The sequence below is a fragment of the Pyrus communis genome, chromosome 5, assembly GCF_041283825.1.
Source record: "Pyrus communis isolate YQ-2024b chromosome 5, ASM4128382v1, whole genome shotgun sequence".
In the NCBI taxonomy this organism is placed as follows: Eukaryota; Viridiplantae; Streptophyta; class Magnoliopsida; order Rosales; family Rosaceae; genus Pyrus; species Pyrus communis.
In genome coordinates, this window is record NC_142569.1 from 7515566 (window position 1) to 7540224 (window position 24659).

Below are 24659 nucleotides of genomic sequence, written 5' to 3' on the forward strand. Positions count from 1 at the left end.
ATTGTTATGAAACTAATTTTCATTCCAATTTCTTTATTCTTTGTATTAATTTTTTTGATGACTCTTAAGAAGTTTCATTAAACTTTTCCCTTCATAAAAGTCATAAAGGTCAAATAATTAATGTTTTTTGCAAATAAAAGTTGCATAATTACTAATAATAAGGTTTAGAATATACCAAGGAAAAGAAAGCAAACAAACTTGATGTGAATGCATTTGGTCAAAGTCTAATTTGTTACCTTTAAAGTAAACAAGATATAATCATAAACTTTTTTTTGAATGGGTATCACAACTTTCTTTGGCCAATAAGATACCATCACATTAGTCTAATAGAAAAGACTGATCATCATGAAAATTTATTTTTGAATAAGTTGTAATTAATCAAGTGATTCTTTTTTCACTATGAAATATGTCAAACAATTTTGATACATAATCTCATTGCGCTACTAATTTATAGTCTGACAGCAAAATTATCGGTGTAATAAGAGGAGGTTGCAGGATGTCCAATATCTTAGTGGATATAATGTTGAGTTTCTACTCGTGCGGCCTGAGTTTGAAACTTCTTATTTCTTAAATTATTATAATAGTTTCGAATCCTGCTCCATTAATAATTACATTTACACATCCTGACAACCGGATTTAAAATTTTTGTTTTCGAAGTTGTGTTGTTTGTGTAATCCGTTACGGGAGAAGAGAAACATACGCAAACAATTCAAGTCCAATTAGGACATTGACAAGTTGAAGTTTCCCTACGAACTTAACCAAGACACGTTTTATTGTATTTACGAATACACACGCCACATTGGCCTTGAAGCCACCTCCTTCGTGCGGTACAAAGACCACCCAAGTGGGAAGTACAACTCCCAGAAGGGCAGTACCAACTCCTCATATTTGTAATTACCAAATTACCAGAAATACACAAGGGCAAAACCGTAAAAACGCCACCCTCCCTCCCCACCAGCTCTCCCAAGACTTTGGTTAGAAAATTGCTGTCTCAACCATCTCCCTCGGAAAAGTCTCCTCCATCCTCCCCTTCTCTCTCTACAAAAACAATCTCTATTTTTTCTCTCTACAATTCGCTCCATTTTTTTTTGTATAAATTTCTCTGTCTTTTTTTTCTATCGGCTCGGTACCTTACAATGGCGCCGAGTCCCAGAGACCTCCAGCTTACCCAAGTCTCCGCCCGAGCTCCGACGTCGATGGTTGCCGCCGGCGACTTCGGCGATTTGGAGGACGTGAGGCTCCTGGATTCGTATGAGAATTCGGAGGGAGTTGAAGCGGGGATGAAGAGGGTTCAAGTCAGAGTCTCTGGTATGACGTGTGCTGCTTGCTCGAATTCTGTCGAAGGTGCTCTGCAGAGCGTCAATGGGGTTCTCACGGCCTCCGTGGCGTTGCTCCAGAACAGGGCCGATGTGGTTTTTGATCCGAGATTGGTCAAGGTTAGTCAAATTTAGCTTTTGATCGGATGTGGTTTTTGAATGCTGGTGGGTTTTGCTGGGTTTTTGGGTGTTTCTGGCTGAATTGGGCAATTGGGTTCGTGTCCGTTTTCGAAATTTTTTGAGCTTTTGTTAGTTGGTTTTGGGCGTTTTGAAGTACGGTTTAGTCCTGCTTGCTTAATTTTTAAAAAGTTTGGTTTTTTTTCTTTTTAAATTGTATTTGAGTGTTGATCTTAAGGCGGATGGTATCATGGGTTAGTGAATTTTGAGCTTTGGTAGTTGTTTTGGTGTTCCTTAGTGTTCGAAAACACTGAGGATTAGTGTCGTTCTCGAATAATCCTAGGATCGAATTTTGGTTGATCATGCTTGTTTTTTGTTTATGCTTTATGTTGGACTGGATCATGATTAAGGGTTAATTATTTGGTACTTCAGTTATTATGTGGTTTTACTTTATATACTTGGAGCTGCAATCATGATAGGAATTAGGCTAAAGTGACAGATTATTCTTCCGCATCCCCTCTTTAATGATGGGCTTTCTCTCTCTCTCTCTCTCTCACACACACACACACACACACATTTACTTTTTGTTGGACTCAAATTATGTCTTATATGGTGCATTTTGAAAAAAAAAATTGTGATTGGTTTGGTGGACACTTTTCTTGTAAATTTTGAATAAGGATGACTCAGATATAACATATGCCCTATTCCGGGATAATGTAAGGTTGTTAGTAATCCGGATAATGTAAGAAACCTGCATTTGAATCAGCAATTGTTGAAATCAGTGAAGCTGCTGATTACATGCCATTAGTACTATAAATGTGCAAACTTTCTCTCTGAAACTCTCCTTGCTCTTATGTAATTTGTACTTCAATAAATCAGGACTCTTTCACATTTTTACTTTCACTAGTACTTGCTCCAAAAAGTTGGATACTAGGCTTTGCTTGCTATTTTCCTGCATCGTATCTGCACTTGTTGGCTGAATTGGTTATTTTCGACCGTTGTAATGGGTGATGTTCCTATGAACTACACAGAAGCGTTCAAACGATTTATATGATTGGTAGGTTGCCAATTTAATTCTAAATATTTTGTTGCCCTTCCTTGGAAATTTCTCGAGTAAAGTTCTGGCCAACTTTCTTAATCCTTGATCTTCCTTGTGTGTTCTTCAGTTGATTGCTTGAGGGGATAATCATGATTGTATACTGCTTACCAACTTGTTTTTGAGAAGTACGGAGGTTTTTAGTTACTGAGACTACTTTAGCGCTGTTCATTCAGGATGAAGACATCAAGAATGCAATTGAAGATGCTGGGTTTGAGGCAGAGGTTATACCTGAGCCCAGTGCAAGTGGAACAAAGCCACATGGTACCCTGTCTGGTCAGTTCTCAATAGGAGGTATGACCTGTGCTGCCTGTGTGAACTCTGTTGAAGGTATTCTAAAAGGGCTTCCTGGGGTCAAAAGAGCTGTAGTAGCCCTGGCAACTTCACTAGGGGAAGTGGAGTATGATCCTCTGGTAATTAGTAAAGATGAGATAGTGAATGCCATTGAAGATGCTGGTTTTGATGCATCACTTGTACAGAGTAGTCAACAGGATAAAATCGTACTTGGAGTTGCTGGCGTATTCAGCGAGATGGATGCAGAGACTTTAGAAGCCATAATTAGCAATTTGAAAGGGGTAAGACATTTTCATGTTGACAGGATTTCAAGAGAACTTGAAATCCTCTTTGATCCTGAAGTTGTCACTTCTAGATCCTTGGTGGATGAGATTCAGGAATCAAGCAATGAGAAATTTAAACTACAAGTGGCAAACCCTTATACAAGAATGACTTCTAAAGATATCAATGAAGCCTCAAATATGTTTCGGCTGTTTCTTTGCAGTTTGCTTCTCAGTGTGAGTATATTTCTTTCTTAACATGCACATGGTTATATGCTTTATCAATAGAAAAAATGACCCATGATTATGCTATATGTCATACCCTTAGTTTTTTCCTCTTCCCTTCATTCTTGTTCAATTCTGTTTGCCTAATTTGCCTAATTTGCCTGATAGCAGTACAGTATTGAACAGACCACTTCTATCATAAGAGAAATTAAGTTAATTAATTTTAAAGTTCAATTTTCTAAACAGAAGCATATTGTTTCTTAAGTAGTTCATTCAGAATGCATCGAGACACTGGTTATTGGGAGCTCCTTTAGACACTTAGTCCTAATATTTTCTTATGTTTTTTATGTATGCATGCATAAGTACTAAGTATAGATATGTATATATTACTTTTAAAATCTGTTAACTGACATAAATAAATTGTCTCCAGATTCCTATCTTTTTCATTCGAGTAGTTTGTCCTCATATCCCGCTTCTTTATTCGTTACTGCTCTGGAAATGTGGGCCCTTTGAAATGGGTGATTGGTTGAAGTGGGCATTGGTCAGTGTTGTTCAGTTTGTTATTGGGAAGCGCTTCTACATTGCAGCTGCCAGAGCCTTACGAAATGGTTCAACTAACATGGATGTTTTGGTCGCATTGGGAACTTCGGCCTCTTACTTCTATTCTGTATGCGCACTTCTATATGGTGCAGTCACTGGCTTCTGGTCTCCAACATACTTTGAAACAAGTGCCATGCTAATAACATTTGTACTTTTGGGGAAATATCTGGAGTGCCTTGCAAAAGGAAAAACATCAGATGCCATCAAGAAGTTGATAGAACTTGCTCCAGCTACAGCATTGTTAATTGTCAAAGATAAAGGTACATTGTTCCGTTCCGTTTGTTTGTTTTGTTTTTCATATTTTATTTTTCTTCCTCCATTACCAATTGATATTCCATGTCCCTGTGTTTTAATATTTGATATTGTTATCATAATTTAACCAATCATTCTGTTTGTTTGTTTTGTTTTTCATTTTTCTTCCTCCATTACCGATTGATATTTCATGTCCCTATGTTTTAATATTTGATATTGTTATCATTCTTTAACCAAATCAAAGTTTATGGTGGAATTGAATATAAAATTCTAGATAAGTGGCTAATTTGATTAAATTGTTTATTAGGTGGGAAAGTCATTGGAGAAAGGGAAATTGATGCCTTGCTGATTCAGCCCAGGGATGTGTTAAAAGTTCTTCCTGGTACCAAAGTTCCTGCTGATGGTATGGTTGTGTGGGGTTCAAGTTATGTCAATGAGAGTATGGTGACTGGTGAAGCTATACCTGTTTCAAAGGAAGTAAATTCATTAGTTATCGGAGGAACGATAAATTTACATGGAGCTCTTCACATACAAGTTACAAAAGTTGGATCCGATACTGTTTTAAGTCAGATAATTAATTTGGTCGAGACTGCTCAGATGTCCAAAGCTCCTATTCAGAAATTTGCTGATTTTGTAAGTGCTGGAAATGTAGTTTTTGAATTAGTTTTTCTATGTGATACTTATGCTATATATGAATATCATTTTCAAGGGTATTATGGAATTATTTCTTATAAAGTTGCTTGTGAGAAGTTGCCAAGTCCCCCTATAGTTTTTAGCCCTTCTTTATTTCCACAAAAGCTAATTCATTAACTTCTGTAAAGTTTAAAGTAAAGTGCAACTAATGTCTTCCATCTCTCCATAACTGCAGATTGCTAGCATTTTCGTCCCTACTGTAGTTGCCTTGGCATTGTTGACATTGTTGGGTTGGTAAGTTCACCGTATTTATTATGGTCTTTCGCATAATTAGTGAATTTGTAAGTTGAGAATGTTTAGGCCAGCTATCGATAACTTGTATGTTCTCGCTTTAGGTATATTGCTGGAGCCTTTGGAGCTTACCCAGAAAAGTGGCTCCCTGAAAACGGAAATCACTTTGTATTTGCCCTTATGTTTTCCATATCGGTTGTGGTAATTGCATGTCCTTGTGCACTGGGCTTGGCAACACCAACTGCTGTCATGGTTGCAACGGGGGTTGGGGCTAATAATGGTGTGCTGATAAAAGGGGGAGATGCTTTGGAAAGAGCTCAGAAGATCAAGTATGTGATATTTGATAAAACTGGTACGCTGACCCAGGGAAAAGCGACAGTTACTACTGTAAAAGTTTTCACGGGAATGGATCGTGGAGAATTTCTTAAATTGGTGGCTTCTGCAGAGGTAACTTTCTATTACCTCTCCAGAGAAACCTTCTTTCTATAGCATTATGTTTTTTTAATTCAAATGTTTTCTCTGGTAGCCCTTGGAAATATGACATCTAATATTGTTACATGCTTTAATATAAAGTTCTAAACATTCAACTGCAGAAAGTTGACAGCTATTTTATGTCCGCTAATATATTTTTTTTATATTTTCCTTTTGTTGGCTCAGGCTAGCAGTGAACACCCATTGGCAAAAGCAATAGTGGAATATGCACGCCATTTTCACTTTTTTGATGAGCCTTCCGTAACTAACGATGCCCCAAACAAGAGCAAAGACACCACACTTTCTGGATGGCTTTTTGATGCCTCAGAGTTCTCTGCTTTGCCCGGAAGAGGTATACAGTGCTTTATAGATGGAAAACTTGTTCTGGTGAGTTCTAAATTTCCATATGGCTTCCATCCTGATATGCTTCACCATCCATGGTTGCTTATTGGAAGTATTGTATCCTAAACAGGTCGGTAATAGGAAGCTGATGAGTGAAAGTGGAATCGACATTCCTACACATGTAGAGAACTTTGTAGTAGAGCTGGAAGAAAGTGCAAAGACAGGCATACTTGTTGCATATGAAGGCAATTTAATTGGTGTTTTGGGGGTTGCGGACCCTCTAAAAAGAGAAGCTGCCATAGTGATAGAAGGACTACGTAAGATGGGTGTCATACCAGTCATGGTTACTGGGGATAATCGGAGGACAGCACAAGCTGTTGCTAAGGAGGTTAGTATATATCTGTTTATCCATTAGTCAAACTAAGATCTGATAATTTTGACAGAAAAAAATGTGCAACTTTGGCTTTTATTTCGAGTTACATTTTTCATTTGGTTTTGGATGCAATCATGTTTGACCTTATATGAACTAAAGAGTGTCTCGTATAAACTGAAAGTTGGAGATTATTTTTGGACTTCAAGCGGGTACGGTTATTTCCTTTTCTGAAAAAAAAAAAGGGATTTAATAATGATTTGGTAACGTTTAGTCATATGATTTCTATGTTTTAGTTGCGTAGACGTTTGACATTCATGTGAATACATTGCTGGGCAGGTTGGCATTCAAGACGTGAGGGCAGAGGTAATGCCGGCTGGAAAAGCTGATGTGGTTTGTTCATTCCAAAAAGATGGAAGTATAGTTGCCATGGTTGGTGACGGAATCAATGACTCTCCTGCCCTAGCTGCTTCTGATGTTGGTATGGCAATTGGGGCGGGGACGGATATTGCAATTGAAGCAGCTGACTACGTGCTGATGAGAAATAACTTGGAAGACGTAATCACAGCCATTGATCTCTCAAGGAAAACCTTTACTCGTATTCGATTGAATTACGTGTTTGCCATGGCGTACAATGTGATCGCAATACCTATTGCCGCAGGGGTCTTCTTCCCATCGCTGGGGATCATGTTGCCGCCATGGGCAGCCGGTGCATGCATGGCTATGTCATCTGTAAGTGTTGTATGCTCTTCTTTGCTCCTTAGGAGGTACAGAAAACCCAGACTTACCGCCATACTGGAAATAGTTGTAGAGTAGGAAGTAAAACGGGATAAATAGTTCGAATTGGACTTTATCCCAATTTTGTGCATTACGTTTTCTCCTTGTGTGCTTGTGATGGGGTGTAATTTTATGCCTCATTCGTTGTAAATGCCCTCTACTTGTATAATAAGTTCCCTTTCTTTCTTGTTTCGTTTCTCGTCGATTTGATTTTTGACATTCATTGGAAAGAATTAGAGGTTCTGTGTTTACCTGAGTTTTTCCAAAGAGAGACGTTATGTATGAAGATACTTGGTAAGTGGTAGGTTTTGGAGAAGGAGAACCAACTCCAGGAATTATTGGTTTACCATGCTCACCATCCAGTACCTTGTTGGCAACATAAACACCGAAAGGAAGGGGAAGATTTGCAAGTTTTTTTATGGTTTGTGAAAATGAGAGAGAAGCAGCTAATTGATTTTGGAAAATCACAAATTAACATTTGTAATGAAGTGACATACTAAAATATACAAAAGAAATTTTTATGCTTGTGTTAGATTGTTATTTATATGTAAAGAGATAGTTGTTTGTAAAGAGGAGGTTGCTTGCAAATCACAAATTAGCACTTAGAAATTTATAATGAAGTGACTTCTCAAAATAAAAATAAAAAAAATCTGTGGACGTGTCAAACTACAATTTATTTGTAGCGAGATCATCATCTGTAAAGAGGAAAAACTTCTTACAAACCACAAATTAACACCTATAATGAAGTGATTTACCAAAATGACAACAACAAGAAGATTTATCTCACTAAATGAGGTCGACTGTATGAATCCTAAGTCATGCACCTTGCACAAATTAACCACAAATTTAACTCCGCTTGCGTAAGTTTAATTACGCTGCTGATCCTAAGCCCAGGTGAAGGACATGGAGCATGTTAAGTAGTCGACGGCCGACACTTTGTTTTTCACATTCAATCCCTATGGTACGACTTATAAAATTATAAAAGGAAAAAATGTATGCATATGTGTTAATCTGTAATTTGTTGAGATAACATTATTTAAATGAAGAAAAATCCTTAAATGTGAGGAGGTAAGACTTTTCCTCTACATTTTTCTTCCTGGTGAATCTCCTAAAGAGCGTTATTTGTCTTTGCGTCAGATTGCATTATCCTTCCTTTTCAATATCAAGGAACGACAACGTGGGAAGAAAATTGAACCCTGCTCCCCATGATCTTTAAAGGTTTACACCTTACACAAAAGTCTTGGACGTGTGTGGTTCGTAATCTGTCAGACCTCAAGGTCATGGAGCGAAAGAGGTTGTGGCAAGTGTTCATGTCAGTCTTGGCTTCTAGGCTCTAGCAGTCCTAGACCAAGTCAAAACTAAGAAAAAAAAATCAGATGTGGTTGCTGGTCAAAACAATCCTTGATAAGCATGGGGTTTTGTTCTTGAAAGAATAAAAGATTATATCATTAATTATGTTTTTCTTTAGGTTAATTATTTGACATAAATTTATATGACCAACCTTAATTTGTACGGTAGGTTAGGTACTTCTCAGTGAGCAGCCGATGCTCGTTCACACACATCCAATTCGGAACATCAAATAAGTGAAAGATTAAGCAAAAAGAAACATTTTAAAACAACGGAGGATTCGCACGTCTACCTTTCGTAATTAGCAACATATACATATATATACAACAAATAATAATAAAAATAAAATATTTTTCAACTTGCTCAACCTAAACAATTGTAAAATATCTGATTTAGAACGCACATGGGTAATTCTTTTCTAAACGAAGAGTTTATATAACCTTGAATGTATGTTTTTTCATTAACTATGAGTTTTTATCCACTATGCCAGTGACCAAAAATAGTTGGTAGCTAGTTGTCTTAGTTTAGTCTAAGTGAATCACCTCCAGTACCAAACCAAAAGAAATTATAACTACATATATTTTTTTTCTTCTCACACACCACTGTTTAAGTTCGTACGTTATTTTTATTTGATTTATTTAATTTAACAATAAAAATAAAATAAAAAAAATATGTGAGGCACAAAAAAATTGTGCAAAAGGCTGAAATAGTGTGAAAATCAATTAAAAAAAAAGACTGAACAAATGGTCACTGGAACATCATATCGCAGTCCATATTACAAAAATTGCTATCTTCAACATCCATGGGAAGGTGACATGATGTATTTCTTTTCAACAAACTAAAAGACATACGACATGTTCAAAGGATCTGGATTGTATATATTGGTCAAACACAAATGTAAGAAAATTTGCCCTACAAGCCAATCCTAGTGGATGGGGTCCACTAGTTTTCCAGATAATATATAATTTCCCCGAAGTAACTTAGTTTATGAATCTCTGGATAACAAATTTTCTACATATGCAAAGAAAAAAGTAAATAAAAAACCGTAATGTCTTATATCAGTGATATATTAATTGAATTCCAGAAGCTATCTAAATCATTTCTGCTGTTGTGGAAAGCTTCAAAAGCTTCATCAGCAAGTAAGAAAAATCAGAATTGCGTTCAGACTTGGATAGCATCAACTTCCAAGCCTTTTCAGACATGAAACAGTACTGAAACGCAAAGAGTGAGACTTTGTCGCTAAAAGTTCGTGTTGATTTATTAACTATAAACAAAAGGATTAAAGATCGCTGCAAATAACATAATCGATGTCATTTGCTAACAGATCATATCTGACATCAACTTTGATAATGACAATTGACCGAGTATTAGGTTGCCGAGTTCAAATTAAGGATAGGGATCCTTTCCGGATCTCTTCTACCTAATCATTCTCATCAAATAATTCAGGCCATTGAAATTTGATTCAACATCTAAAATTATTATAACTTTTAAAGTGGGCCTGTATTTTTAGCCGTTGGATCAAATTTCAAGGGCCCGGATAATTTGATGAAGAAGATTAGGTGGAAGGGATCCGGAAATGATCCAAAATTGACACGCTTGACCCTAATATTCTCCAAACACCAGGGTAGACACGTGCTAGCTGACACCCGAAGGTGACGAAGCCATATTAGGATGCATGAGAACTAGAAACAATTAACCGACATAAATAAAACTTGTAAATTTAATTATAATGAATGTGCATTTATGGAACGTGTTCAGAGTATACAACTAAACCGAGACACTAAAAAAGAATAATATAAAATTGAATGAACAAAAGGATGGGTCCTACATCGAGAGGACTCGAAGATGCTGATGCGGGAGTGCCTTGATGCCGGGATTGTACGCCTCGATTCTAAGTCCTGAGGGGGCGCAAATCAAAACATAAATAGACCAAGTTGATATATACATAGTAATAAAACAGTTAATCTTTAACATACTAACCCCCATGTTTAGAAAACTTGTATAGCATAATATGTAATAGGTTTTCCGAAAACCCTAGCATGCCATAAAGCTTCATAAAACATATATCATATATAGTGCTTAACAATGTTATCATAATCGGCCGAAGTCACCAACCCACACCCGATCGTAGCCATATATAAGTATCTCCCGGCCGAAGCCAACAACCTACGCTTAACCAAAGCCATATAAATATCTTCCGCCCGTAACTACAACCCCTGGCCGAAGCCAATATAAGTATATTCCGCCTGTAGGCATTATAACCCCCAGCCGAAGCCAATATAAGTATTTTCCGCCTGTAGGCACAACCCACAGCCGAAGCCAATATAAATGTATCATTCGCCTGTATGCAGGACCATTCGCTCGTAGCCAGATCATTTGAATAACCACCAAGTAAGTACATAAGAACATTAACATAATATTTTTAATATATGTATGTGTGTGTGTGTGTGTGTGTAACTATCTTAATAAGAGTTCAGTAGCTAAAACGTCATATTGTAAAACCGCGTTCACAAGTATGTATATAGTCATCAATCATATATACCACAAGGGACGTAAAGTCGATAAAGCATGATATTGATAAAGCATGGTAACCAATTCACTCATAAACGTTGCATAAAACGTAGTCATAAAATCATGCTTTTCATGTATGCATTTCTAATAGTAAAATATGCATTTTGGAAGGGGTTCACTCACCTTACACCGTTGGTGAAGAGCCGTGCAAACAAGAGAGGACAGAAGCGCCATAAACAATTGCACCTAAACACATGACAGTACCAATTAATAAAACTTTATCATAAAAATTGATTTTCAGAAACGAACGTCATAAACGGATTCAGTACGTTGAAAAACATAAGGTGGACCTAGGGTACCCTTACGTGCCGCCACGGGGTGGTGGCCCTGACAGCTATGTGCCATTTTGGGTTACCGAAAAAGTCGCTGGTGGCGACGGCAGCGGAGCACAGTACCTTTGGTGGAGGCGCATGTGCTTTCACGCGCTAGCCAAGGCAGGCACCCACGTGTGGACTGGGTTCTGTGTTTGGGCTAGTCCGGTTCTGGGTTTTGGGCCGAGGTAGTCATAAAATCATGTTTTTCATGTACGCATTTCTGATAGTAAAATATGCATTTTGGAAGGTGTCCACTCACCTTACACCATTGGCAAAGAGCCGTGCAAACAAAAGAGGACGAAAATTCCATAAACAATTACACCTAAACACATAATGGTTCCAATTAATAAAACTCAATCATAACGATTGAATTTTGAGAAACGAACGTCATAAACGAATTCAGGACATCCAAAAACATAAGGGGGACCTCGGGTACCACCACGTGCCATCGCGGGATGGCGGCCTCGACGGTCACACGCCACTACAAGCCATTTTGGGTCGCCGGCGCCGCCGTGGACAGCGGCAAAGCACAGTACCTTTGGACCTTTGGTGGAAGCGCGTGTGCTCCACGTGCCGGCCAAGGCAGACACCCACGTGCGCCTACGCCCAGGCCCACTAGCCAACTGGGTTCTGTGTTTGGGCCAGTCCTGTTCTGGGTTTTGGGCCAATTCAGTTCTGGGTTGGGCTTCGTTCCTGGGCTAAGGCCATTTGGGTTCGGGCCAGGCTTACATGGCCTAAAGGCTTGGGTTGGGCTTAGTGGGTCGAAGGCCTTGGGTTAGGTTTTGAGCCCAAATTTGGTTATGGTTTGGGCCTGGGTTCGAAATTCTGGGTTGGGTTGATCCGGTTTTCAAGCCGGATTCGCGAAGAAGGAAACCAGAGCTTTCCAAGCTCCATTCAACCCCCAAACCTAACTAAAACAAGTCGTGCAATATACCAAATTGAAGCCCAAGGAATAAGGAAGAGATTCGTACCAATTTCAAGACATGAGGTGGCCGGAAAACGCTTTGAAACCCACGGGTTCTCACAGGAAACTGGGGAAAGTCTTCCCAAGGTGTTCTTCATCCAAAAACCACAAAACTTCTCAAAGACATCTCAAAATCACTCCTAAACACGATAAAAAAGGTTCTAATAGCTTACCATGATTAGAGGTGGTGAAGACTCGCCGGTTTTTCCTTTGTACCTTTGCACTGGATCTCATAGCGTCCAAGTTCCGGAGTTGTCACACACAGATGAGGGAGAGGGACAAGAGAGGTGAGGGAAATCAGAGAGAGACAGTTGGTATGTGTGTGGGTGTGCAAGCTACCCTCGGGGAGGGTTGGGTGCAGTGATAGGAAGAGGGAGAGAAAGAAAATGGAAATGGGGCCGGGGACAAAATCAGAGGGGGGGGGGGTGACATGGCACACCATTTAAGGCCACAAAGTCACATTTCAAACAAATATCCTACAACAAAAGTGAAATTACCAAAATACCCTTTTCGTTCTTTAAATTCCGGGACGGGTTGTTACAATCCCTTTCCCAATATTAATTGGTTAATTGCAATGGCAACATCCACTTTAATCAGCATGTCTCATATTTATTGAAAATTACTGATATAATATATATATATATATGCATATGTATATGTATATATATTATACGGTGACTTGCAAGCGTTAACATTCTTAGCAAACCAGATCATGTCTTTTTACAAATGTATTTAATATTTATTTATGTTGTTTATTTGTAATAAACAGCAAATATTATTTGATGTGAATTTATATACTAAAAATATAGAAAGAGAAGTGTTACTGACACTCCAAAAATCTCATTCTACACTCCTCACAAATGTATTTTTCTTTCCTAATATAGAAAGTTTGGAGTGTAGAATGAGATTTTTAGAGTACTAATATCAATTTCCATATAAAATCCCTAATCTCATAGTTTACCGAGGAAATTAAACTCTAATATATATTCAAGTAAAGTCAAAGAAATTAATTAGCATGTCTCATATCAAACCAACTCACACATGCAAAGTTGCCAAGTTGCAAATCTCCTAATCTGAAACTTAATTTGATAAAGCAGGAATACCCTTTAATTAATTAAGTTTTTTCTAACCGTGGTTAGCTTCTTTATCACAATTTTCTGACCAAAGAAGCGTATACCATCTCAAAATTCGCTCCACCAATTGATTGGAGACCGATAGTGATGTGGCCGTGATCACCTCATTTGATAATAACACAAGTAATTTCCAGGAAGCACTGCTTGCTTTGGCCATCAGCATCTTTCTTTCTATGAATTGAAAGGTCAACTAAAGACTTGTCTTAATATTGACCAAAAGTGCCTATAAATCCAATAGAGATGTAAGGCTTCTTAATAATTCCTTTCACAACACAATAGAGTGACATAAATCGCCCACCACTAAAAAGCACCGTTGAAACTCTGGCGGTGCTTCTCTATTATCTTAAGATCGGTACTTCTTCGGAACTCATCCTCTTTAGGATTCATCGGCATCCAGTCACTCTTATGTAAGTAAACATTCAACCAGTTTCTCTGTTGTAAGTTATTTTACAGGCAATTCAATTGCAGGCATCAAAAGTACAAATATGCCAAGTTCTAGTGAGTGGGGGCAATACTACCAACAAGCCCTCATGGATAATGGGCAGAAAACAACACCCATTAGTGGAGGGTTTTCTGATTCCACTATTGTCACAACAAGTAGTCCTACTGTGACAGAAATCAGCCCCAGCAGCCCTAGTGGGGGCCAGCTCACGCCATCAGGAAGTGTGTCAAAACCCATCAGAAGGAGGTCTAGGGTTTCAAAGAAGACGCCCATCACCCTCCTCAATGCCAACGCCAACAACTTTCGAGATTTGGTGCAACAATTCACAGGTTGTGCTGCTTCTAGCACACCCCTTTCCTTTGGGAGCCAAAAGGGTCCGATCAACTTGAGTTTTGGATCCAATAATAACGTGACTAGCTCTGTAGTGGCACCTTTTGACAATCATAACTATAACTACCAGTATCATCAACAATTGCAGCGGTTGGCGCAGCCGCCGCTACAAGTACAGCAACAACAACGACAACCGCTGCTACAGTTGCAAGAAAACCAACACTTACATCAAGGGGAACAACAAATGTATCCGATTGACAATGTTAGCGGTAGTGGTAACGATGTGTTTCAATATTCGTCGAGTAGTGTTAATTATAATCCTATGCAAAGTGTGGAGGTTGTGGATGGTTTTGTCATGGATCAGGAAGATATAGCTTTGCATGAATATTCGAGGGAATTTTTCTCCAGTTAGAATAAAGTACTACATATTCATGACTAGGTCAAATAAAAAACAAAAGCAATGGAAATTTCTCTTTGATTATTCGTTAATGTTTTATGCTGTAATATTAGAATAATGAAGACATCATTTTCAGATTTTGCTCATATATGCACGATATACTATTACTTTATTTTCATTTTCATAATACAAGCGGTAGTGGAAAAAGAAGGGGATCATACACTTGTATAATGTGCTTGCGTAAATAAATGCTCTTAACTCTAGCTACAAATTCTTTGCATGTTATGTCCACTTTTCTTTTTTGCGGTCCAAAGGTAACCATTCATTACCACAACAAAAAAAACATTTACAAACTGGGATCCAATTACAAATAAAGCTCAATACTCAAATTTGAATCCCACAACAGGCCCAACCAAACAGATGAGCCAAAGCAAAACAAAACAAAAGCCAAAAACCCTAAGGCCATCTCTAACCGAAGGATCCAAAGGACTAGAGGACTGAAAATAGCCCAAAAACGATCTTCAACTAAGGGCCAGGCCAAAGGGCTCGTGAGCTCCACTGGAAAAAAAAGGGCCAAAGGACCAACCAATTGGCCCAAGCAGCCAGCCAGTTACCATTGGTTTTTGAATTTTTTTTTTTGGGCCAAAATTATTTTTAAAAATTCTAAAAAATTCTCTTTTTTTCCTATAAATACCTAAACCATTCCTACATCATTTCAATTCTCATATTTTCTTACCTCTTCCAAAAATATTTCCTTCATTTTTTTCAATAATTTTCAAATGGCCTCGTCTACAATGAACGGTAGGGTTTGGAACCGAAAAGAAGATGAAGCTCTTTGTAGGGCTTAGAGATGGGTGTTGGAAGAATATGTGAGGGGGAGTTCTCAAACAAGTGAAGGTGTTTGGACTCGTGTGTCCAAAAAATACTTAGAGTTCTATGAAGGCACCACTCCACCGAATACCTGAAACCACGAGAGTTGTTCTTCAAGATGGAAGAAACATCTTCAGCCAAGTTTGAACAAATGGCATCAAGCACTGTTAGCAGCCGCAAATAGACATGCAAACGGTGCTAATTACTACGAAGAAGTAAGTGTTTTCACAATTTATTTTAAATATTTAATTATATTATATTTAATTTCATAAATTAATTTCCTTTAATTTTTTGTAATTATATTTAATTATATTACATTTAATTTCCTTTAATTTTTGTAATTATATTTTCTAGGTACGCCAAGCAGAGGAATTGTATATGGAGGGCAGCTCGAAACCCTTTCAGTTTCACGGTTGTTGGGAAATTTGTAAAGGGTGGGTGTTATTTGAAGATCCACCTCAACATAGAGTAGGTCATACGCCGGTGTTTGGAACTACATCCTCAGCTGTAGATGTGGATGAAGATGGATCTCCTACCATTCAACAAACAAGGGTAGAAAATCTGTTTGCAGGTGAAGGTTCCATACCTAGGGTTATGGGACGAAACAAGGCCCGAAGGTTGAAGGAAAAGGGCAAGGCAAATGATGATTACGCCGCTCAACAGGAAGTGGCGGCCTTATTGCGATTAATGGCAAAGCAAAATGCCATTGCCGTGGAAGAAAGGAACCGTAGGCATGAAGAACGGGCCAAACAAATACAAGAAGAGATGGATGATAAAAATATGGAAAAGAACACTTCTAATTACACTCCAATGAGTAAGGCCTATTTTGATAGTAAAAAAAAGATATTATGACCCGGCGGTAGTTGTTTACCTTTGACTATACTCCTACAATGACGGATGATGAAGATGATGTTGACTATGGATATTAAATTTAAGTTGTTGTAGTTTTTAAATTTAAGTCAATGTAGTTTTTAAATTTAATTTGTAGTTTTTAAATTTAAATTGTAGTTTTTAAATATAAGTTGTTGTAGTTTTTAAATTTAAATAATAAATTATGTTTGGCCCAATGACCCTAAATAATAAATTATGTTTCAAACTAAGCTAAGCTTAGGGGACTTTGAACCATTATTTTGGTGTAGAGGAATCCCATGCATTCTCAACAAGGAGAACCTAATTTATCGAATATATATTATATATTTGTGTGTGTTTTAATTTATATAAAGTTTTACAATATATACGGCTTATTAATTTATTACCCCTTAAAACTATTATTTAGTCTCATTTTACCTACTGAACTACTTTTATTTTACTTTGCTCCTGAAAACTTACAATAAAATGGTTGCTCTTCTCTAGCTTTACGATGAACTGCCATTGTCACTAAGAAGATTAGTCGTCAACTGAACTCAAGGATTGGTTTCGCAAGCTTAAATACCTTTCTCCTCTTTCACTTAACCTTAATTTTTCTTCTCAACTTTTCTTGCCACAATTCACATGCGGTCTGACAAATATGTGGTGATTTACCAAAATTCCCATGTAAGTGACACATCACCAAGTATGGGGCTTATTCTGCTTGTGTGAAAAATAAAATGTCCAAACTACGTTTTAATAAAACAAATATTTGACAGAATCGAGAAAAAATGGGGCGATCTAAGACTAAATGAGATGAAAATGACAATTTCAGATGACAATGTGAGACAAAACTAGTTTTAAGACTTAAAATGAGATTAAATGGCAGTTTCATAGGGTAAATTAATTAATAAGCCTATACAATATTTTTTTTAGAAGGGTTCAAGCAAGTAAATGCTCTAGTTAATGCATGTTAATTACAATACTTCATTTTCCTTATAGCAAGTCACAGCAATGTAAGCACTGAAACTTTGAGATAAAGAAATAATACCTAATTAACTTTTAAAAAAATTGGATTTGATGATCGTTCAGCTTCAACATAACTAATCTAATCTTGGAGGTTCCGCATTCCAATGTTCCACTGTTGATGGTGTGCTGCAGTAGTGGTGTGCTAATGCTGCTGCAATAATCTATTTAGTCACGAGCATTGACTAATGACTACTGACTACTGACTACTGACTTGTAAGAGAGTAGAGGAGTGAGAAAAGGGCGAGGGATCTGTACAAGAAAGTGGGCTGCTGTTTTGTTAAGGACCATTTTATTGTAAGAAATATTATTATTCTGCAATTTGGGTTTATCCATAATAAAAAGTCGATCGACTCTCATTTGGTTGACCAAGAATCTGAGCTTGCTGATCGACTCGGTAGTTGGTCTATATGCGCCAAGTGTAATTCAATTTCTTGTTTCTTTGCCATTTAAGGAATATGTACGCTGTAGCCTTGTTTACTTGGACTGGTTCCAGTCAATCTGCTCCTTCCGAAGCGGTGGAGGGAAATTCTATCCAAAAGCCGTCAACCAAATTGGACTGATCAGATCAGATTTCCAAGTTCATTTCCTTCTCAAATAGGTTGCCATAATGAGGTTCAAAGACTTGATGGTCACGGGTCTTTGTCTTATAATTCTAAACTGATCTGTGCACATTTGACATCTTTCAACATGCATGCTTTTTGAAATTTCCAAGCATCACTAATTAAACACTAAAATTCATGGTAATATATTTGTGAGAATTGACAAGGTGGTTCATGAGAAATAATCGGAAGTCTCCCTTGTGAGGTCTTTCGTAATTGGTAGGGGGGCATTTTGATATAGATACCTTAAATTTAAATTTTTTTAATCAAATATCTATAACTTTTAAACTTTTGATCAAACATTCTTCTACTAATTTTTAATTAAAAATTATAATTTTTATTGTATTTAATTAACCAACTAGTTCAGAAAATAATATCACAAATATTCTAAAATCACAACAAACATCCTATCTTATCTTATGATAATTCGTTCAAAATGAATTTTTCTTATTCAAATAATTTGTTGTTTTAAATTCTAAAAACACATAAACATCTTATTAACATACAATTATGAAATATAACATGCACATATATTAAATATAACGTACCAAACAGATATATTAAATATAATGTACCAATCATTTGGTACGTTATTGGTACGTTGTAAATTTAATCCGGGCACGTATTAGTATTTTGGTACGTTATAAAATTTTGCTTTTGGTACGTTATGCAATTCTTTATTTGGTACGTACAAAACTTATGGTACGTTATGTATAAGTTGTGTAACCCAAAAACAAAAGATAACTTTTCACATTAAAACATTGCACTAAAAAATATTTTGTCAACTCTTAATAATTAATTATTGGAATAAGGACTCATTATTAATAAAAATAAAAATATGAAAACTCTTAGTTCACGTTTCTACTATAAGTAGTTGTTAAAAAATTCAAATTTATTTTCAGTTGCATGAAATTAGGCAGTCTAGTCTACATCTCAATTTTAATTATAAACGATTGTTGTTTTTTTTTATAATCTATATAAAATGTTGAGTTGAAAATTGGAAAAACTATATTTCATCCAATTAATCTTGAACCCCAGTATATATAATTGAATCCTTAAATTGAGGGAGGGATGGGATTCCATAAAAGTAGCAATAAATTAATGAATATTATTGAGTGCTTTTTTTTTTTTTTTTTTTTTTTTACATAGAAATGGATTTAAAAGAATTTATAAAATACTTAAATTAAGAATATACTTGAAATATAAAGTTTAATTAAAAGTAAAAGCACTTTAATCAAAAGTTGAAAAGTAACAGATGTTTAATTTAGAAAAATCTAAAATAAGGCATCTAATTCTAATTTATCCTAATTGTTATTTGACTTAGCTGCTCTTAGAAGTAACCTAAGTTTTAGCCTTTAAACTACTGTACTGTTTATTCATTCATACAACAAAAGTTGATTAAGACATTGTGTTCGTTTCTTTATATTAAATTTTAAGTCTATTTCTTGATATAGTTGTTTGAATAGTTACTAGTCTATTTTGTTAGGACAATGTATTTATTGTAAGTAGCATGAGATTTTAAGTTCAATTTTTATGAATGACGAATTTTGACGTTTAATTATGTGCAATTGTCTGGCCCATATATCCATCTCCCAATATCATTGTATAAAAAATTGTAGTTCAAATTATAGGTTAGCGACAATTTTGGCTTTTAAATTAAAATGGTCTCTAAGATTGGTATAACTCCTCATTTTAGTTCCGGAGATTTAAAATCGATAGCACTTGCCTCTGAGTTTGTCTACCATCAATCATTTTGATCGTTTCGTGAAAAATATTCATTAAATAAGGAGAAAATAACAAAAATAACCTTAATTTTTGTCAACTCATTTTAGCCTATTGTTAATTAAATTGAGGGTATTTTTGTCATTTTGGTTTCTTATTTAACTGTGTTTTTTCAACTGAACGACAAAAATGATTGATGGTAGACAAACTCAATAAGTACTTCTATTAATTTCAAATCTTAGAAACCAAAGTGAAGAGTTATGCCAATCTCATAGACCATTTTAGATAAAAGGCTGGATAAATTTTGATGTTAAAAATTCACGAGAAATTAAACTGTGTGAAGATGAGATGCATAAAAAAACATCTAAGAAAAAAATCGAAAAAAAAGGGAATTGAGATGGGCTAAAAGAAGGGTAATAGGGTTGAGGGAAGCTGTTGGGCTGGGGATCGGGTTAAGACCCATTATGCAATGCGGGTCGCGGGCTTTTCGCTGCAAACTGAAAATACGAAGCCGCGAAGAACAGATGAAGTTAGCAGAAAACTCAACACTCGAAGAAGATTGAGAACTGAGGAGGTATGTGGGCGGCAACGGTCTCCTTCCCATGTTATGCATAGCCGAAACGAACTTCTCTCTCAAATCGTACGGTCGCCAAACCATTGAACCTCAGAGTCAGAGCTTCGTTCTTCGATTATCCTCACGCAAGCAAAATCTTGGTTAAAAGTATGGACTTTTATGTTTACTTCATACAATTACTGTGAATTCGGTTGATTTTCCATTTGGGTTTTCTAAATTCTGTGAATTGTGGTAAATTTTGATTGATTTATCGGTGAATTTTGGTGTAATTTATGCAGTGGAGTAGCTCTTGTTCTGAGTTTTTACTGTTTTATCATCTGGGTTTTCTTAAAGTTTAATTTTTTATGTAGTTTATGCTGTATTTTATTGATTTATCATTTAATTTTTGACATAATTTCTCTACTCAATTGTGTTTGGGCGGTTTTGTATTGTTATCATTTGATTGGAAATGTATTAGCTTGTGAACATACATTGAGTACAGTTTATTTGGATTGAGGTTAGCAGCACACACTCGAATTCGATTCGATGATTCAAATGGAATGAGTGTAGGTTAGCAGTTGGCACAACTCGAGTTTAAGATGAGTGTGAAGATTATAAGGGAGTAGTTTAAGACTGATACAAAGAGAAATTCCAGGGTGACTAATTTCATTGTCGTGGTTCAATATTTTTTAAGAGCAAATGGGATGAGAAGAGTTTATTGTTTAAAAGAGGAAGTGAGGTGTTGGTCCATTTTGCCTATTCCTGTACATGTGAAGTTAAGTAGGCACCGGCAAAGCCGCAAAAGTAAAATGATACGGCTAACAGAGGTTGTTCATCTGTTTTTCAGATTCAGACAATAGCAACACTAGCTAGGCTGATAGTTAACAAGGTAGCATTGAGAGTAATGGATGGACAATCTTTGGAACATTGTTAATGCCTAAGCCGTGGATCTGTAGAATATGATTAGGTTTACTTAAGCTGCTTCTAGGTGCGGAATTACTTGGTTCTCCATCCAAAGTAAGCTCACTACAAGCAGAGATTGGCTTGGCACTAACTAAATATCTCACTTGTGTTTTTTGCAATCATGGCTTGGAATGAAATTTTACTATTTGCAGTTGTAGTCAACAATTTTAAGAGCAAGGAGTTGGTAGCAGCTGTAGCAATTTCTTCACTGAGGCCTCAGATCCTTGAATTTTATCATATATTCTAAGTTTATAGCCTTTTTATGTACCATAGTATAGGTTTGTAGCAGCAGCTATAGCGAGTTAGCACTTCACAAAGATAATACCAGATACCGAAGATCCCCAAAAATATAAAGATACTTTGCAATTTGTCTTTAACTGTCCAAGTTCTAACTGTACTGTTTTGAGCTGCAGATATACCATATTCCACCAGTGAAAATAGTTTGCAGCGGAAGTTTTCCAGTTTCAGCCAGATAGCTGAAGGTACATGTCTTGTAGTCTTGACAATTCTAGATGATTATCGAAAAGGCATTAGTCATTTCATTAGGTCCGATCCATTATTTTTTGCCATACATTTATCAACGTCATGTAACTGTATTTGGTATTTACTATGTCTGCCAGTTAAACTAGTCAAGGATGAATCCTCAAGGAAATCCAAGGGGTTTGCATTTATTCAATATACCAGTCAAGACGATGCCATGCATGCCCTGGAAAATATGGATCGCCAGGTTCTAACCTCACCATTTTTCCCATGCCTTTTTCCCACGAAATTTTACTCCTGGTGACTCATTTGCTGTTTTGTAACTATCAGAATCTTGACGGCAGGATCATCTACGTAGAGCTTGCTAGACCCGGGAAAGATGCTTATGGAGAATCCCCGAGAACCTCTGGTCCCCCAAAGAAGCAGAATTTGCCGCAGCAGGAGGAAGTTTCGGACTGCTGGTACTGATAGAAAACAGCACTATACACTAGAATGTGAATATTGGATGCAGAGGTAGATTTTGCTCCTGCAACTATTAGCAGCCCGGCCGAGTGTCATCACTGTGTATGTATAAGTAGTGTCTGGTTAGAGCATTTGTAATTGGAAAGTCTAGAATCTCTTTTCGATACGAATGAGATATTGTATTGTTACGATATAAACGACAATGAATCTTATTTCAATAACTTCTTGTACATAGACTGAGATTGTCACTGTATGTCGAATTCCTCATCGATGGTCAAGTGATGATCTATTAAGGATCCGAACCCAATTAACCGTTGTTTGTCACAAACACGCTCATGCAAACAATTGACGTTAGCATTTTCTATAAATTGGTTGCGGTTAACGTAACTCTAACACAACTTCTAACTCAAGAAAATGCTTGACTGGTTTATACGTATTCTATTGGGTTGGGGAAGAAATTTGAGTTTTCTTCATGTTGAATTTCCCATCAAATTTAGCCATTTTGAACATGAATAATATTTTATTCCGTTACCAACCCACTACCAGGTGGAAGTTGTACTGGACACCATTATTTTTTCTGCATTTTGTCCATAAGTTTAAGTCAATTGGTATCAAACATAATATAGAGAAGAAAAGGCTTTTTTTTTTTTTTTTAAATTTTTTAATTTTTTAATTGCATTATTATTAAAGAAAAGGAAGGTTCAAAACTATTATAATAGTTCAAGAAAGGGGAAGTTTCAAAACGAAATCGATGAGTAGAAGCCCATCACTCTATCTGCAAGGATATTAGACACATGCACAAAAAATTTATTTAAAACAGTATTTAATATAAAAAGAAAAATCGGGAGGTCCCAGTTTTGATACTTTGTAAGATGTGAATCTGCTTGATTGTCGATGCGACGCGAGTAGGATACAATTCCCAACTAACCTCCTTCGAGTTCGGAAGGGATGGATAACTGTGGTTCACCACTAGTTGTCTCCTTTTTTTTTTTTTAAAAAAAAAGGAACAAGAAAAAGAAAATTTCACATGACCAATTGGTCTAGCAGCAAATTTGTTTCATTGTGACAGAACATTGGTGGTACACCACGTGTTTTTATATTAATAGTGGGAATTTTACTTTTTAAGTTATTAAATTTTTAGCACACATATCCAACATTTGTATAATTACATGTGGTGTACCACTCTGTGTTTCGGTCACATTGAAAAATCTCGTCTAGCAGCATTGAGTCTTCACTTTATTAGCAGAGAGCGCACACACTTTGTGTGCGTGTACAATTTTTATTTTATCCTCCTTATATCAATATTGTGTATCAAAAGTGAGGGTAAAATTGAAAAAATAAGCATATGATTATCATTTCCTGAAAAAAAAAAAAAAAAAAAAAAAAGGAAAACTAGGAAAAATAGAGATATGATTGTCATTTTGTCAAAAGGTACAAAATTACTATTTGCCCTCCTTTTTGTCAATAGTGAGTATCAAAAGTGAGAGCAAAATAGGAAAAAAAAAAGAAAAAAAATTGACAAGGAGGGTTCTCTTAATAGTATAGATATAGATTAAATATTAGAGAAATCCTAAAGACACTCTCTCAAAAGTGAGGTTGTGACTCTCCTTAACATTTCTCTAAATATTAAGTTGTGACATATTATCTCCTCTTTTGAGTGGATTAAGCGATTAACGGCCGAAAAAACAGTATTAACTGATTTTTAGAGGCAGGGATAACCGTTAAGACAACAACATGTCAACAACGTTAGCAGACGGATACAGATAACCAACTATCATAGTTAAGCCCGAACTCTTGAAGAGAAACTAGCATACAAGGGTATTTGTACGTTAACTACAAAACTCACAAGTGGTGTGGTCCTTGACACAGAGAGAGAGAGAGAGAGAGAGAGAGAATGCGAGAGGGAGAGGTTAGGGAGAGGTTGTGAAGCTCTCTATTTCATATGACCAATTGGTCTAGCAGCAGAAATTTTTCATTGTGATTAGAACACGGGTGGTACACCACGTGTTTTTATATAAGTGGTGGGAATTTTACTTTTTAAGTTATTAACATTTTAGTACACATATCTCATCATTTGTATAGTTACATGTGTATCACTCTGTGTTCCAATCACACTGAAAATTCTCTTGTTAACGTCTTCACTTTTTTACATATTAAATATTAGAGAAATCCTAAAGATACTCTCTCAAAAGTGAGGTTGTGACTCTCCTTAACATTTCTCTAAATATTAAGTTGTGACATATTATCTCCTCTTTTGAGTGGATTAAGTGATTAACAACCGAAAAAACAGTATTAACTAATTTTTGGATGCAGGAATAACCATTAAGACAACAACATGTCAACAACGTTAGCAGACGGATACAGATAACCAACTATCATAGTTAAGCCCGAACTCTTGAAGAGAAACCAGCGTATAAGGGTATTTGTACGTTAACTACAAAACTCACAAGTGGTGTGGTCCTTGACACAGAGAGAGAGAGAGAGAGAGAGAGAGAGAATGCGAGAGGGAGAGGCTGTGAAGCTCTCTATTTCATATGACCAATTGGTCTAGCAGCAGAAATTTTTTATTGTGATTGGAACATGGGTGGTACAC

At 36.4% G+C, this 24659-nt stretch overlaps 3 protein-coding genes and 1 long non-coding RNA gene across 6 annotated transcripts; 3 read left to right on the plus strand and 1 right to left on the minus strand.

Moving 5' to 3' along the window:
• Nucleotides 1-844: 844 nt before the first annotated feature.
• Nucleotides 845-7231, plus strand: LOC137725902 (copper-transporting ATPase RAN1). Of its 3 annotated transcripts, none has more exons than XM_068464740.2 (9): nucleotides 845-1436; nucleotides 2706-3320; nucleotides 3739-4168; nucleotides 4468-4793; nucleotides 5029-5087; nucleotides 5189-5531; nucleotides 5742-5942; nucleotides 6028-6285; nucleotides 6607-7231. In XM_068464740.2, exons 1-9 carry the CDS (start codon nucleotides 1137-1139, stop codon nucleotides 7081-7083), a joined length of 3009 nt encoding a protein of 1002 aa, XP_068320841.2. In that variant the 5' UTR covers nucleotides 845-1136; the 3' UTR covers nucleotides 7084-7231. The 3 variants fall into 3 exon arrangements, with proteins under 3 accessions (XP_068320841.2, XP_088550156.1, XP_088550157.1); XM_088694030.1 differs by having other exon boundaries at nucleotides 1302-1436; nucleotides 2600-3320; XM_088694031.1 differs by lacking the exon at nucleotides 845-1436 and adding an exon at nucleotides 2313-2490 and having other exon boundaries at nucleotides 2600-3320.
• A 3014-nt stretch (nucleotides 7232-10245) lies between these two features.
• LOC148696666 (uncharacterized) lies at nucleotides 10246-12521 on the minus strand. Its single transcript, XR_015963026.1, has 4 exons — nucleotides 12414-12521; nucleotides 12248-12332; nucleotides 11086-11148; nucleotides 10246-10289 (listed from the first exon to the last, which is right to left on the minus strand). It is a non-coding gene; the product is annotated as an uncharacterized LOC148696666 (long non-coding RNA).
• Nucleotides 12522-13614: 1093 nt separating this feature from the next.
• LOC137727015 (uncharacterized) lies at nucleotides 13615-14682 on the plus strand. The gene has a single exon (XM_068465967.2). It carries the CDS (start codon nucleotides 13859-13861, stop codon nucleotides 14555-14557), a length of 699 nt encoding a protein of 232 aa, XP_068322068.2. The 5' UTR covers nucleotides 13615-13858; the 3' UTR covers nucleotides 14558-14682.
• Nucleotides 14683-20131: 5449 nt separating this feature from the next.
• LOC137727039 (glycine-rich RNA-binding protein 4, mitochondrial) lies at nucleotides 20132-22300 on the plus strand. The gene is given in 4 exon segments (XM_068465983.2): nucleotides 20132-20329; nucleotides 21538-21606; nucleotides 21745-21851; nucleotides 21935-22300. Coding segments are annotated over 4 exon segments (459 nt in total). The 5' UTR covers nucleotides 20132-20184; the 3' UTR covers nucleotides 22073-22300.
• The last annotated feature ends 2359 nt before the right edge of the window (nucleotides 22301-24659 follow it).